General features: G+C 35.4%; 1 protein-coding gene across 5 annotated transcripts in view; it reads right to left on the reverse strand.

The window, feature by feature from the left end:
* DMTF1 (cyclin D binding myb like transcription factor 1) overlaps positions 1–14273 on the reverse strand; it is a 44838-nt gene that overhangs the window by 22801 nt on the left and 7764 nt on the right. For 4 of the 5 annotated variants that reach the window (XM_076006467.1, XM_076006468.1, XM_012779530.3 and 1 more), the window contains 4 exons: positions 10371–10493; positions 8805–8921; positions 7154–7276; positions 2993–3087 (listed from right to left, as the gene is read on the reverse strand). In XM_076006467.1, the coding sequence (XP_075862582.1) occupies positions 2993–3087; positions 7154–7276; positions 8805–8913 (327 nt within the window). In that variant the 5' untranslated portion in view covers positions 8914–8921; positions 10371–10493. The remainder of the gene's footprint in view (positions 1–2992; positions 3088–7153; positions 7277–8804; positions 8922–10370; positions 10494–14273) is intronic. The other variant, XM_012779534.3, reaches the window with a different exon arrangement.

Raw genomic sequence — 14273 nt, forward strand, 5'->3', positions numbered from 1 at the left:
CTCATCATACATACACCATTATAATCAGTTCCAGATACAAAAACGGAAATGCTAGCGTTTAGTGTTATGACTGGTTAATGGTCCTCACAGATAGTTTACTGCTTAAATATAGTTATCTCTTAATGTAATCTCTCATTAAAGAATTAACAGATAAAATCAAAAGACATTATTGCAAAATCATCTTCTGCTTATTGTTTACTGACAATTTTGTTTTAGCCACTCCCCAGAGGTGATTCATAGCCTTATAAATGTACCTTCCTCTAAAAGAACTGTGTGGTAGTACTTATTACTACTGCAGCTAAAGCAGTGTCTTGTGCAAAAGCACAAGGTATATTTTCAATTACAAACACACCCAAACTAACAAGTTCTGCAGGAAAAAAGTTGCTTTTAACAGTTGACCTGGTCCTAAAGAGAGCTATAATGTAAATGTAAATGAGGAAGACCTGGCAATAGTTCTACCATATCAGGTATGATCCAATCATAGGCAGACCAGGATAAGGGGAAATCACATGCTTACTGCCCATTCAACCCAATTCAGTCTCTGGGCTGGATAAACTACTAAGCAATGTCACTGGTTGGAGTCCTAAGAATGACTGGATTACTATTTCTTGAATAAGCAGAAATTGAACTTATAATTTGGAGAGGAACTGAAACTCAGCTCACTTAGAAAGAGATAAGCTGTCAGTGAACAACCAAGGTACAATGAGAAGACAAGCCACATCTCTAATGTTGCCTACTTTATTTTAGTATCAGGTGGTGATACATATATTTATGAAAGTGCTTAAAAATCCATGGGCAAAAAGCTAGAAATCACTGGAACAAGTCTGAAAAGTTTTACAGCCCTATTATTTATGTGTCATACTTTGTAGATTAAAAAAAAAAAAAAAAAAGACCAAGAGAGGGATCTTTCTAAAGCTGAGAACTGAGACGGATGATGTCTAAGGCCCCTTATACTTTGAAGATCACAATTCTCACAATTCTGTAAGATTTGACCCAAGAGTTATACATTAATAAAAGGTGAAACAGATCTATCGAAAGACCTTGATACAATATCCACTTTTTATTTATTTATTTTTTCAATATCCATTTTTAAGAACTATAATGTAGAAAACATTAAAAGATCTTCTCTTAAGGAATCATCATTTCCCAAAGTATGTTTATATAGCAGAGCCCACTCCATGAATCTTAGAATAAGTCTGTCATGTTAACTAACTGCTATTTTGGGACAAACTTAATGCCTTATGGTTCAAATTGTCCTGATAAAGAGTAACAATTATCACTAAATCATATAGCCATCAAATGAGCAAATAATTATTAAGTGGTAACAGTAATATTCAACATTGTCAATAACAAATGAATTTAATGAGTATAGTAGGAGACTTATGTACTCTGAAGGGTACCTATCTATATTTAGTATACAGATAATAAGTTTTACAGTATTTTACTGCTATTTTAACTGCTTTATGCATAAATCTTTTAAATTTACTCAGGCTTCATTTAATATCCTGTTGCTTTTTAGATGAAGTCTTTGTGAGTTGGTTGCAGGATTTCATGTCTATAGTATGTATAGACTTAGAAATATAAAAACAAATATTCAATCCACTGAAGACCTCTTGTAATCACAAAGTACTGTATATATTGGGACATTTTACAGTGTCTGATTATTTTTCAAGCTAGTCCCATTACTGGAATAAGATAGTACATTAACTACCAAACTATGTCAAATAGTTACAACCTGGTTTACAGCAAGGATACAGTAAGAAGCAGACTATTTCTGAACTTTTTAACCATGTTGACTTTGAATTCATAACCTAATATTAATCTTGTTAAACAAATATTAGAAATTATTAAAAGTTTTTCACTCACTAAAATGGTAATAACCAAGAGGCTAAATATTAAATAACTAATTAAATATCTGGCAATAATCAAAACAACTTTATAATTTGTCTTATAGTAAAGACTAATATTGTCACTGCTCAATCTTATATTAATTAGGTTTGCAAACCAAATCATATATATGTATACAATACACATATGTATTTTTATGTGGTGAAAATTGGATAGAAGTGAGACTACATAGTCTTTAAATCTGGAATGACTTTGACAAGTCCTATTTTGAAGGAAAGGTACATGCTATTGCCCAGGGGGTTTGGAAAAAACTTCCTATGCAAATCATCAGCTGAAATCCAAGGGCAGATTATGAGGATCTCCAGCCTGGCTCAAAGCTGTTTGAACCATATTTGAGACTCACCCTTCTGGAAATCTTGAGATCCTGGAACTACACATTATTGCAAAAGGTTCACACTGCACATACCTGAGGTGTCTTTAGTCCTTGGTGTTACATATCAACTTGCAACTATTATACTTTTTAAACGAAGGGTCATTGTGATGCTTCATTAATGTAAAATGCTACAATGTCTCTATTTCAAATATGTATTTTATTAAATGAAGTGATGAGGCAAAAGGACAAGATACTAAAAAAGAAAGGTATAATCAGCCAAAGATAAATGTGTAAGTAAAATAAAGTGAAGCTTCAGGCTATCTAAGAAAACAAAGAATTCTGATTACTTTTGGCAGAATTAACTTAGCTAGAGCTTATATGAGACAAAGAAGTTCACAGTAAGGTCTGATTACCATCCAAACACAACACATACTGTATCTGAGCCTGTAAGCACCACAAGGAACAGTATTACCATAACTATAACTGTTGTTATTTAACAGCCCAATTGAGATCACTATATGTAGATAATGAATGCACATGCATCATCTCCTATTTCAACAGATGTAAACAACTCTACAGGGAATAAATTTTAAAACTCTATCTTTGGTTACAACTGAGACATGTGGCAAATGGAAATATGAATGAAGTAGTAAATCTTATCTCAATTTTGTGGTTACTATTTTGTCAGACAAAATATATTCTCATCATTTTATTAACTAAGCTATGTTTAATGGATCATTCTTCTGAGGCCAGCTAAAAGATTTACTATACCTGGATCTGTGTCACAGTCCCCTCAGTAATCTCATCATCTGCCACCTCTGTGGTCGCGGTCATGGTCACCTCGAAGCTCTGATCATTTTCTGAAACTTCAAGAAAAGGAAGAGTAGTTCATCTCCAGAGTAATAATGGCAAGTACTAATTATTCCAAAATTATCCATGGTGGAAATGCAACCATCTAATTCCCTAACATACTTTTTTGTCAATACTTCTTTGCTTAACAAATATTTATTCTGCACTTAATTCCCAAAAGATACTGCTCTAGGTACTGGGAATACAGCAAGTGAGAAAAAGAAACAAAAATCCTGCCTTCATGGAGCTTATATTCTAGTGGGGAAAGACAAAAGATGAACAAGATACTATGTTGGAGAGTAATTAGTAGAAAGGAGAAAAAAATAAAGCAGGAAAGGGAATGTGTTGGGGTGGGGGAAGGTATTTGAAATTTTAGATAGGGGGCTAGAAAAAGTGATCAAGACTTTGAGCAAAGTGAGCAAGCAAGCTGGTCTTGTAGGTACCTTAAGGAAGGACATTTCAAGGAGATCCAAGCACAAAGACTCTCAGATGGGGCATGCATGAAGTGTTCATGGGCATAGCAAGGAGGCCAGTGTGCCTATAGCAAACTGAATAAGAAGAGTAGGAGATTGTGTGGGGCCTTACAGGCCACTGTAAAGACTTTGGTGGGAAACCATTAAAAGATTTTGAATTAGAGGAGTGTCAATAATCTGACTTTTATTTTAACAGGATCACTCTGGCTGCTATGGAGAAAACAGTCTGAAGGGCAGCAAGAGCTGGAGTGAGATCAGTTAAGAGGCTAATACAATAATCCAAATAAGATAGGTCAGTGGCGTGGACTAGGGTAAAGTCAAGTGAAGAGTGGTTAGTGGTTCAAATTATGAATGTATTTTGATGGTAGAGCCAATATAGTTTGCAGAAAAACCAGAAAACTGAAGAGCCATGGATAACATAAATTTTTTTAAAAAATCTCAACTACTAGAATAATGGATCTGCTATTAATGAAATGCGGAAAGCTGTTAAGAGAAGCAAATTTAAGGATTTAGGAAGTTTTAGGAGCTCAGTTTTAAACACATTAGTGTAAGATACCTACTAAACATCTGAAGTTTAAGAGAAGTCTGGGCTGGAGTAAATCTGAGAGTTATCATTAGATAGTATTTACAACCATGAATTGAGATCACCAAGAAAGTGAGTAAAAACAATAAAATCAGTCTAAGGACTGAGTCCCGGGGTACTCTACATTTACAGGTTCGGGTGACATGAGCAAGTTAGCATAAGAAACTAAGAAGGAATTAAAGGAAAAATACAGTGAAAACCAGAGAAATGTGTCTCCTAGAAGCCAAGTGACAAATGTTTCAAGGAGGAGGGAGTAATAAATATTGTCAAAAGTTCCTAACAGATAAAGTAAAAAAAAAACAAAAACAAAACCATTGGATTTAGCAACAAGGTGGTCTCTGGAGACCTGAGAAAAACAGTTTTGGCTAAGGGGTAAAAGCCTGATAAGAGTGGGTTTAAGAAAAATGGGAGAAGAAATGAAGGCAAATATGGGCAATTTTCATGGTATTTTGACCTACAGGCAAGGAGAGAAATAGAATAGGAGCCAAAAGTGAGCTAAAGGGATTTTTTATTTAAACAAAAATAGTATGTTTGTAATACTGATAGGAAGGATCCAGTAGAGAATGAAAAATAGAAGATTTAGAAGAGAGGAAATAATTATTGGAACAATGTGCTTCAGCAGGCAAAGGGGATGAAATCTAGTAAACAGAGGGGCCTTAGTTAGGATAAACAGAATATATGGACATAGATGCAGGTGAGTATGCATTTGTAGTAGTGGGAATTTGTACAGATTATTTCCCAGATATTTTAATTTTCTCAGTGAACTAGGAAGCAAGGTTATCAGTTCAGAGTAAAAATGTGGAGGTGATACTGGAGGGGTTTCAGGACATGGAATTTAAAGTGAGACTAGTCAGCTTGCTTGTGTCATTTTTCTCTAATCCTTTTCAACTAGCTGCACTGGTATAGATACAAATAGGTGAAGACAAATTTAGACAGGGTTATGGTTTCACCAAAGAACAATAAATGAGAGAAGGAAAAAGGACTTGAAGGTAAATAAGACAGTGACTATAATAATTAACCATGAAAGTGAAACCGGGTAAGGAAGAAAGAAAGGATACAAGTGAAGAAGGAACAATGAAAAAGTGGTAAGATCCATGGGTCTCAGGGGAGCAAAAGATGGCAGGAATTAAAGAGTATTAGAGGAAATGAGCTGGAAAGATAGGAAGTAGTGGCAGAAAAACAGTGAGTCTGAAATAGATCACAAATGGACAGTAATGGGTAACAGCAAGAGAGGTAAAGAGAGTAATAAACAGAACAAAAGCAATAAGAGGCTAAAGTACTGAAAGAATCATCTAAATGAATATTGCATTCACCATATAGTTATAATCTAATAAAGGATGGGGTAAATGTAGTGGTAGATGACTGCAAAAAGTGGTTAGTGAGCTAGAATGAATAACATGAGACTTAAGGCTGGATGCTGAGAGGATTTTTAAAGACCAGATAAATTTTTTCAGTCTTATTACTAAACAAATATTAGGTCCAGAATATCTTCATATGTGATGATGCTATGAGCTGACATTAACATTAAGCAGCTTGTGGGCTTTCATGTCAACATATCTGTATTATCTTAGCTAAGTGAATGAGACTATAAAGGATTCAGTTTAACAACATAAAACAGAATAAAATACCAATTGTAGTTTGGACCTACAAACATGAATCAGGCACTCTACTTTAAGCAAATGAATGAACCAGTCAATTTATATCAAAATAACCACTCAAAAATTGTAGTTTAGGAAATGTCCACATAGAATTATATCTGTACAGATAAGCCAATCAAGTTTTAAAATTGAATCACAACATGACAGTCAAATTAGAAAAGATCTAAAAAATATAAGAATCAAGAAGGAAAAGAATCTTAAATAGAAATACTGTACTCATATATGCCACAACTAGAAGCAATATTAACACTGTTTTTTTGCTAAAGTCTCATAGCAAACTGAAATAAAATGGTTTCTTTCCTGTTCAATTTAACAAGCCACTAACTCCAAATACAGAGTACATATCTATTTGTTAACATAATTTTCCATGCTGAAAACATAGTCTTGTTTTTTTCATTGAATGAAGATATGATTTTGCCTGATGCTGAATGTAAAATGAAAGTTCTCAGATATGGCAAAACTCTCCTTTGTGCTAGGAGTGCCACCAATAGTCATGTGCCCCATCCCCACTGCCATGGACTAAGACTTACTCTGGCTTTGAGTGGGTCACCGATCTTAAATCAGTTTCTATATTTTTTGCTAAGCAAATCAGAAATAAACCTAATGTTGCAATTGGTACATAGTCTTTTGCCAGCAGTATTCCACCTGAAATATACCTCCTATAGAATCCAATCTATTCTAAATGATTTCAGAATATAAACACGTTAAGAACTTTCTTAATGAGAATAAACTAGGCTTCTATCTAACTTTCATGTAATCATATAGCATGAGAGGCAATATAGCACTGGGGTTAAGAGTATGGACCACAGAAACCAGAATCCTGGATATGATCTTGGACAACTTCTTATACCTCTCTGTGCCTCAGTTTCCTAATTTATAAAATACGGATAATAATAATGATACCTTTTATAGAGCATGCTTTCTCGATGAGGGCAAATATGGTTCTTGGGAAAGCAGTACTTGTAAAAAACATTTTATTATCTTTATGAACAAAGCAAGTATATATGTACAGTGCATTTAAAAAATACACTATGTATCTTTGGGGCTATACTGTATCATGGAGGAAGAGTGTAATCAGGAAAAAAATGTCTAAAAAGGCTCCTTGTGGGGAAATAATTTTAAAAAAGGTTGAGAAGATTAAGCTAGGCAATAATGTAAAAGCATTTAGAGATATGCCTGGCACATAATAAATATTAAGTATTAGTTAAAAAGAGTTTTGACTGAATGAGAAGTAAAGCAATCTACCTAGTCCAAATCTATTCTAGTCCTATTCTAGTCCAAATCTACCTAGAAATGCCAAATGAATCCCTTGCAAGCTAAAATTTGATTTCAAAAGGGAACTCTATTTTCTTAATACATAGTGACTTACGTGGAAGTGCAACAACTGATATGCAAGGAGTAGAATCATCAATACTCTGATCATCCTCAGAGGATAAACAAAGCCTTTTATGCGGAGGTTCAGTACTATCTTCTGAATCTATTTCATCCACTTCTAATGAAAGAAACAAACAAACAAAAATCTCAAAAACTTCAAACCAATGAGGTTTTCAAACAAAATCTCTAATTAGTAATGACTCTACAACAATTTTCTTATCCATTAAAACAATCTTCTTACCCATCTGCTCATTTAACTAAACCTAGTTGTACAAACAGGACTCAAAAGGACATTGCTTTCTCTATGCCTAGGATACTATCCAAATTTTGAAGGTTTCCTGAAGGAGATGTCTCAAATTTGAAGGAGAAAAGGAGCCAGGGGAAAATTACTATACCTTCTGGCAGTAGAAGCATTTTGTGCAGTGGCATGGAGGCATGAAAAACTTAAGATATGTTAGGAAAATAAAAATAGTGTGAACTGCTGGAACACAGGTATATGAAATGTGGCTGGGGGTGAGGCTAAGAGGAAAGCTGAAATGATGGGAGGTCTATGTGCCAAATGAAAGAACTTGTAGATATTCTGGAAAATATGGGAAGCGTTATGCTATTGTGTATCATGAACAATTTCATCAACAGTTTGAAAGATGAATTATAGGTAGGAGACAGGTTAAAAAGCTATTAGAGCTATCCTGATGAGAAATTAGAATCTGAACTAAGAAAGTAGATGTGAAACAGAGTAAGGAATGGATTCAAGAAACATGATACTACTACCAACCAGTCTTCATGAAGGAATGAATGTGGGAGATGAGAGAAAGAATTTATTCCTAACCATGAACATATAATCTGGGGCACTAAGTAATGAAATTAACTGAGAAAGCAAAAAAGAATGAAGTTTAGAAAGTACATGAAGAACTGTTTGGGATGTGGAACTTAAAGTGCCTATGAGAAGCATAGAGAATTCAGAATAAAGATGGAAGTTTGAGTCATTGTAATAGGCAGGTGCTAGTTAAAACCATGAATTTGAATTGAATAACCCAGGGATTATGTACAGAGTGAAAAGAGAAACAGAACCTAGGCTGAATAAAGATAAACTTAAAAGCAAAATAACTAAATAATATAAATAAAAAGTAGGTAGAGACAAAATCACCAACCTTCAAGGGTGTTGTATCTTAATTTATTATAGATGATCATATTAAATCTTACTCAAATAGTTGTGTAAAATTCTCTAACATAGGTTCTAACAAAAAAATGTCTATTTTACATTGATAGGACTACTTCTACATTTTCTAATGTACCAGATATACTGCTTTTAATAAATAAACTCTATACCGAATGGTATAAAGGAAATAGTGTATGATAGTTACTCCAGCATAATCTTTGGAGGCCCAACAGACCCTATGTACAAAATAGCAACAAGATTGATAAAGGCTAAAATTTATGGTAAATTAAAATATAAAAGTATTATTTTAAAAATATAAAAATAAAAATATAAATTAAGATTAATTAATGCTCCAAAGAGATAACCTTTTCTATATGCTTGCCTAAACTCCTAGGCACCTAATTCCCTTATCTGTACAACAGGGATCAAAAGTGACAGAATTCAGAAATTCAAAGAGTCACAAGTATACATAAGCAAGTTCTCCTACCATTCTGAGGGCAATGAAGAATGAGGTTCCCTTCCGTGTCCTGAGTCAAAGTCACAGAGTTCACAGTTTCTACCGTTACTGTGTCAGAATCCTCTTCAACTGTGCTCATACTCAAATCTGTATAATAGAGTCCAGATTAGGGATTTTAAAAAACTGCCTTTCACAAACTTATATCCATTATTTAGAATTAGATGTAATAATCTGCAAGAATCTCACTGCTCTGACAAATTTTTAAAACTTACAGCATTTAGAATACTTTTTAAAAAGAAGTGTTTTTACCACATTGAATGAAAGAGAATCTTTGAAGTTCTTTGTCATATCAGCAAAACTCTCACCAATTTTTATGATTTTTTTTTTCCTTTAGACACATGGTCTTGCTCTCTTGCCCAGGCTGGAGTGCAGTGGTGCAATCATAGCTTACTGCAGCCTTGAATTCCTGGGGTCAAGCCATCCTTCTACCTTAGCCTCTCAAATAACTAGGACTACAGGTGTGCGCCACCATGCCAGACTAATTTCTTTATTTTTTTTGTGGATACGTGGTCTTGCTACGTTGCCTATGCTGGTCTCAAACTCCAGGCCTCAGGTGATCTTCTTGCCTCGGCTTCCCAAAATTCTGGGATTACTGGCCTGATTATGTATTTACTGGCAGCTTTGTAGGTGTTTAACCTTTGCTACTTTAGCAGAAGATTCAACAAAACTTTGTCTTTATCTAAGAATTAATTTTTCCAAAACACTTCTTATAGGTATTTAAGCTCTATTGTCTGAAAAATAGGAACATTAAGTAATTCTTACTATTTTTTTCCCATAATATTAAACAAGTGCATAAAATCCATCATCAACCAAATTGCTTTTCTAATAGATACGGCATTAGGCCTTCTTTTGAAATAGAAAACTCTTGTTGAAAGTGACTTCACTTGCTATTCTACACAAATTATCATTTTTCTCTTGTTCAGACAAACTGAATGATTAGAGTCACAGAACACAATGGTTGGCAGAAGGCAATGTATTTGGATTGTAATCACCGGCATAGTCTCCAGAATCACCTTATAATGTTCAATGAGGTACTTGCGTCACTCTTGGTCTAGTACACATTTTCAACTCATCACTCAGTATTTATTTGGCTCTTCTTTTGTTTTTTTAAAGAGATAGGTTGTCACTATGTTCCCAGGATGGAGTGCAATAGCTATTTACTACACTATAGCCTTGAACTCCTGAGCTCAAGTGATCTTCCTGCCTCCTGCCTCCTCCCAAGTAGGTGGCCTACAGACACAGGCTACCATGAGTGGATCTATTTGACTCTTATACATATTAGTCCATTCATATATTTATCACCAAAGTGAATGTATTTTCCTTTGGCAAGCAAACCCAAATATATTAACATCCACATGTTGAAGATCCAATTATTCATTAAAATATTTTACTACACAAATTACTGTTTGAAAAGGACATCATTTTACACTGGAAATGATGCTAGTTCCAAAATAAAGATAAATGGAAACCATGATCCAGTTCTGACTAAAATTTGCAAATCATGAGATAAGGTCCTTGCGACAAAGGCAGGCTTACCTAGACAACGGATGGATCAGCTATAGCCCTTCCCACAGAATCAAGTCGCCTTCCCTTGGCCACCGGCATCACTTTCATGTTATCCAGACTGTTTCTCCCCCATGTTCCTATCTCTGCAACAGTCTGAAAAAGTTAACAGCATTACCCAATAAGACTTAATAAGAACAAGCAATTGCATACTAGCGGTATGCTGATGACCCTCTAGCCTCAAAAGCTTCTGTGATGTCTCAAACCAGAATATTAAGACAAAACCACAATTCTTTTCTGGTAGACCTTTTGGAAACCAGCCTCTAAAAGTATTCCTCAATGAAGAAAGGACAGAAATGATGAGATTTTGTACCTACTAAGTAAGTTCATAGGCAGTGCCTCAACCCAAGTTGCCTTCTCAGGAAGGCAAACATTCTCGGGGGAAAAAAAGGTTCAGCTATGCTAGTGAGTCTACAGACTTTGGTACCAGTATATAACATGACCTGGTGGGTTTATCAACCAATACAGTACCATAAATATGACCAGTAACTACAGTTTTTCTTTATAATGATTTATTAACCCCTCTATATTTCATCTTAAAGCATTAGAAATTATATAGTATCTATTCATTCAGAAACCATTTTTAAGATGACAGGTGAATGACCCTATTGGGGAGAAATCTGTGGAAAAAGGAAAAGATAAGTTATAAGTAAGCTTTTGAATGCAATGTGAAACCTTAAGAAATCTGAAATGGTTTTAAAACGTTTCTTTCAACAGGCTTCTCATCTCTATCCCCAAAGGCCTACCAAGAATTTTAAAAACACAGGATTTGAGGTTCAAGGGGGGATGTTTCAGCAAAAATTCAGGATTAAAAATCTCATTCTAATCAGAACTCCTCTCCAGGATGGTTATATTTTAGAATAACGAATTAGCAGAGGAAGAGTATAGATACTGCTAGAGAAACCTCCACTCAGCTATTAGATTTCAAGTTGCTCTTATTTCTGAATCCATTAAATTGTTTTTTATAGCTGGTTTGTTAGGAATACCTATTGTAAAAGATAGAGAAAAAAACGGTTGTTTTTTTTTTTTTTTTTGAGACAGAGTCTCACTTGTTGCCCAGGCTAGAGTGAGTGCCGTGGCGTCAGCCTAGCTTACAGCAACCTCAAACTCCTGGGCTCAAGCGATCCTCCTGCCTCAGCCTCCCGAGTAGCTGGGACTACAGGCATGCGCCACCATGCCCGGCTAATTTTTTCTATATATTAGTTGGCCAATTAATTTCTTTCTATTTATAGTAGAGACGAGGTCTCGCTCTTGCTCAGGCTGGTTTCGAACTCCTGACCTTGAGCAATCCGCCCGTCTCGGCCTCCCAGAGAGCTAGGATTACAGGCGTGAGCCACCACGCCCGGCCTAAAAAACTGTTTTTTTTTAAAAAAAAGGTTAAAATCATCCATAAACTTTCTAAAATAAGTTATCATACTCTTTGATATAGCTACTTCCAACCTTATCCCTTGATGTTTGTGGGTATATGCAATTGTATATGGAATTTTATGTCCTGTTTAGCGTTTACTCACATTGAAAAGTGTGAAGAAAACCAAAGTAGGCATTTGACAAGTTTTTTTTTTATCACTTAAAACGTATGCTGCATAAAAACTGTAAGATACTAGACTATAAAGACAATGGGGCAGCTTCTGTTTACTGCTTGTTTGCTAACTGTAAGGCATTACGAGTGCATTATGAGATGCAAAAGAGAAAGACAAAGAACGCAGAAACCAGAGTCTCTCAGCTAGGACCCGGAACAGGTTAGAGCCTATCAGCAGGATAAAGTAAAAATCACTGTAGGAGCGAATGCATAATCAGTATGTTAACAACTTAGCTATAAAAGGGCCACTAGCACACAAAGGGGGGGGGTGTCCCTGCCCAAAGAAGGCCACTGTGCTGGCACTCTGGGGGCTCGGACCTTAGCTCAAGCTAGACAATAAAACTCCTTTTAATAATTACAGCCTCAGTGACTCTGTCTCTCTGTCCTGTGGCCCTGCAAATCTCAAATATAACAAAACATGTGATGTTATTTTAATAATTCCCCCATCACTGGACACTTACGTTGTTCCCAACTTATTTTTATTTTATTCTCTTGAGACAAGAGTTTCGCTTTATCACCCTGGCTAGAATGCAGTGGGCGTCATCATAGCTCACTGCAACCTCAAAGTCCTGGGCTCAAGTGATCCTCCTGCCTCAGGAGTAGCTGGCACTACAGGTATCCACCACCATGCCTGACTAATCTATTTTTTCTTGTAGAGATGGGGTCTCGCTCTTGCTCAGGCTAGTCTCAAACTCCTGGCCTCAAGCGATCCTCCCGCCTATGTCTCCCAGAGTGCTAGGATTACAGGCATGAGCCACTGTGCCTGGCCTGTTCCCAACTTTTAATTTCCTCAAACCACATTGAAGCAAACATATGTCTATACAATCTAGCTCCTTAAACATTAATAAAAAATTTTTATATCAACGGATATGCATAATTTAGGATTTTTCAATCATACTGCAATCTATTTTCTAAAAGAAAGTTACACAAATTTGTATTCCAACCACTGGGGTATAAACTCTATTCCTAGTACCTAGGAACCTTGCCGTGTGTGTTATTCAAAGCAAAAACAACTGCTCATTTGCTAGGTGCAGAATGATTACTGGTTTAGCATTTTAACGAATATCATCTCAGGAACCAAGTTAATCCAAAACCTTGGGAAAAAGAAATCAGGGAATCTTAGTTCCTTTTTTTTAAAGTTCTGCAACTCTGGTTAAAGATTAGTAATTGATTCTAAGCTGCTTTATAAGTTAGCAAGCTTTTTTGTTCAATCAATATATATCACATGTCTTCTACATGCTGGCACTGGGGATACAGTGGCCACTATTTTTTTACCCTGTCATCTTAAATGTTTTGATTCACATTTTCCACCTGTAGTTAGAGCTAATCAGTAATATTTTAATATTTAAGAAATTGACCTAATTTTCTTTTTATTACATTTTTTAAATCTAGTTTTACTTTTAATAGGTAACACCTTTTCACAGTTCAAAATTTAAAAGGTAATGGTAGTTGTACAGTGAAGTTTACTTCCCACTCTAGGCCCCACTCCGTCCCCTCCCTGGAGATAAATGATGTTATCAAATTCTTGGGCTTCCTTACAATTATTGTATGCATATATAAGCCAATATATCTATATATCCTTCTGCTATACTTTTTACCTAAATAGTATACTATCAACACTGAACTATACATTAATGGCTACTTTACAATGCCTCATCAGCAAAATGATGAGACACCACTCCAAATATGCAAATCAGCCAATGAACTTAACAACAAAGTCCCTAAGTCCTAAGAAGGGACTGATTTGGCCTGTTGGAGAAAGAAAAGGCAGCTAGTATGGTTGAAGCTGGAGACAGACAAGGGCAGATAATGTAAGACCTTGAAAATCCTTGGAAGGTTTCTAAGCTAAGGAATATGATTTTTAACAGATCATTCAGACCACAGTATGAAGAATGTATGAGGGAGTAAATGATGAAAACATGTTGTCCAAGAGATGGCTGTAGTTTGGAAAGGTGGCAACAATGAAAGACTTGAGGCTAGACAGAGTTTATATATTTTGGAGGCAGGGTCAACAGGACTTGCTGAATGAAGAGATGATGGAGATTAACAGAAGGGGCACTATCTCAAGATGATTACTAGGCTTTTGTTTTGAATAATTAAGTTTTGAGGCACTTAAATCTAAAGGTATTTTATTAAATATTTTTATTAATAATTTAACTGAAGATATAAGGCATCCAAATGAAGACATCAAGTTGATAGTTGAATATATACACTGGAGTTCGACAGGCCAGGATCAAACCTATAAATTTGAGTTAGTGGCATGCAAATTGTTAGATTACTTAGTGAGGTTAGAGAAG

Source organism: Microcebus murinus, chromosome 9 (genome assembly GCF_040939455.1).
Source record: "Microcebus murinus isolate Inina chromosome 9, M.murinus_Inina_mat1.0, whole genome shotgun sequence".
Lineage (NCBI taxonomy): Eukaryota > Metazoa > Chordata > Mammalia > Primates > Cheirogaleidae > Microcebus > Microcebus murinus.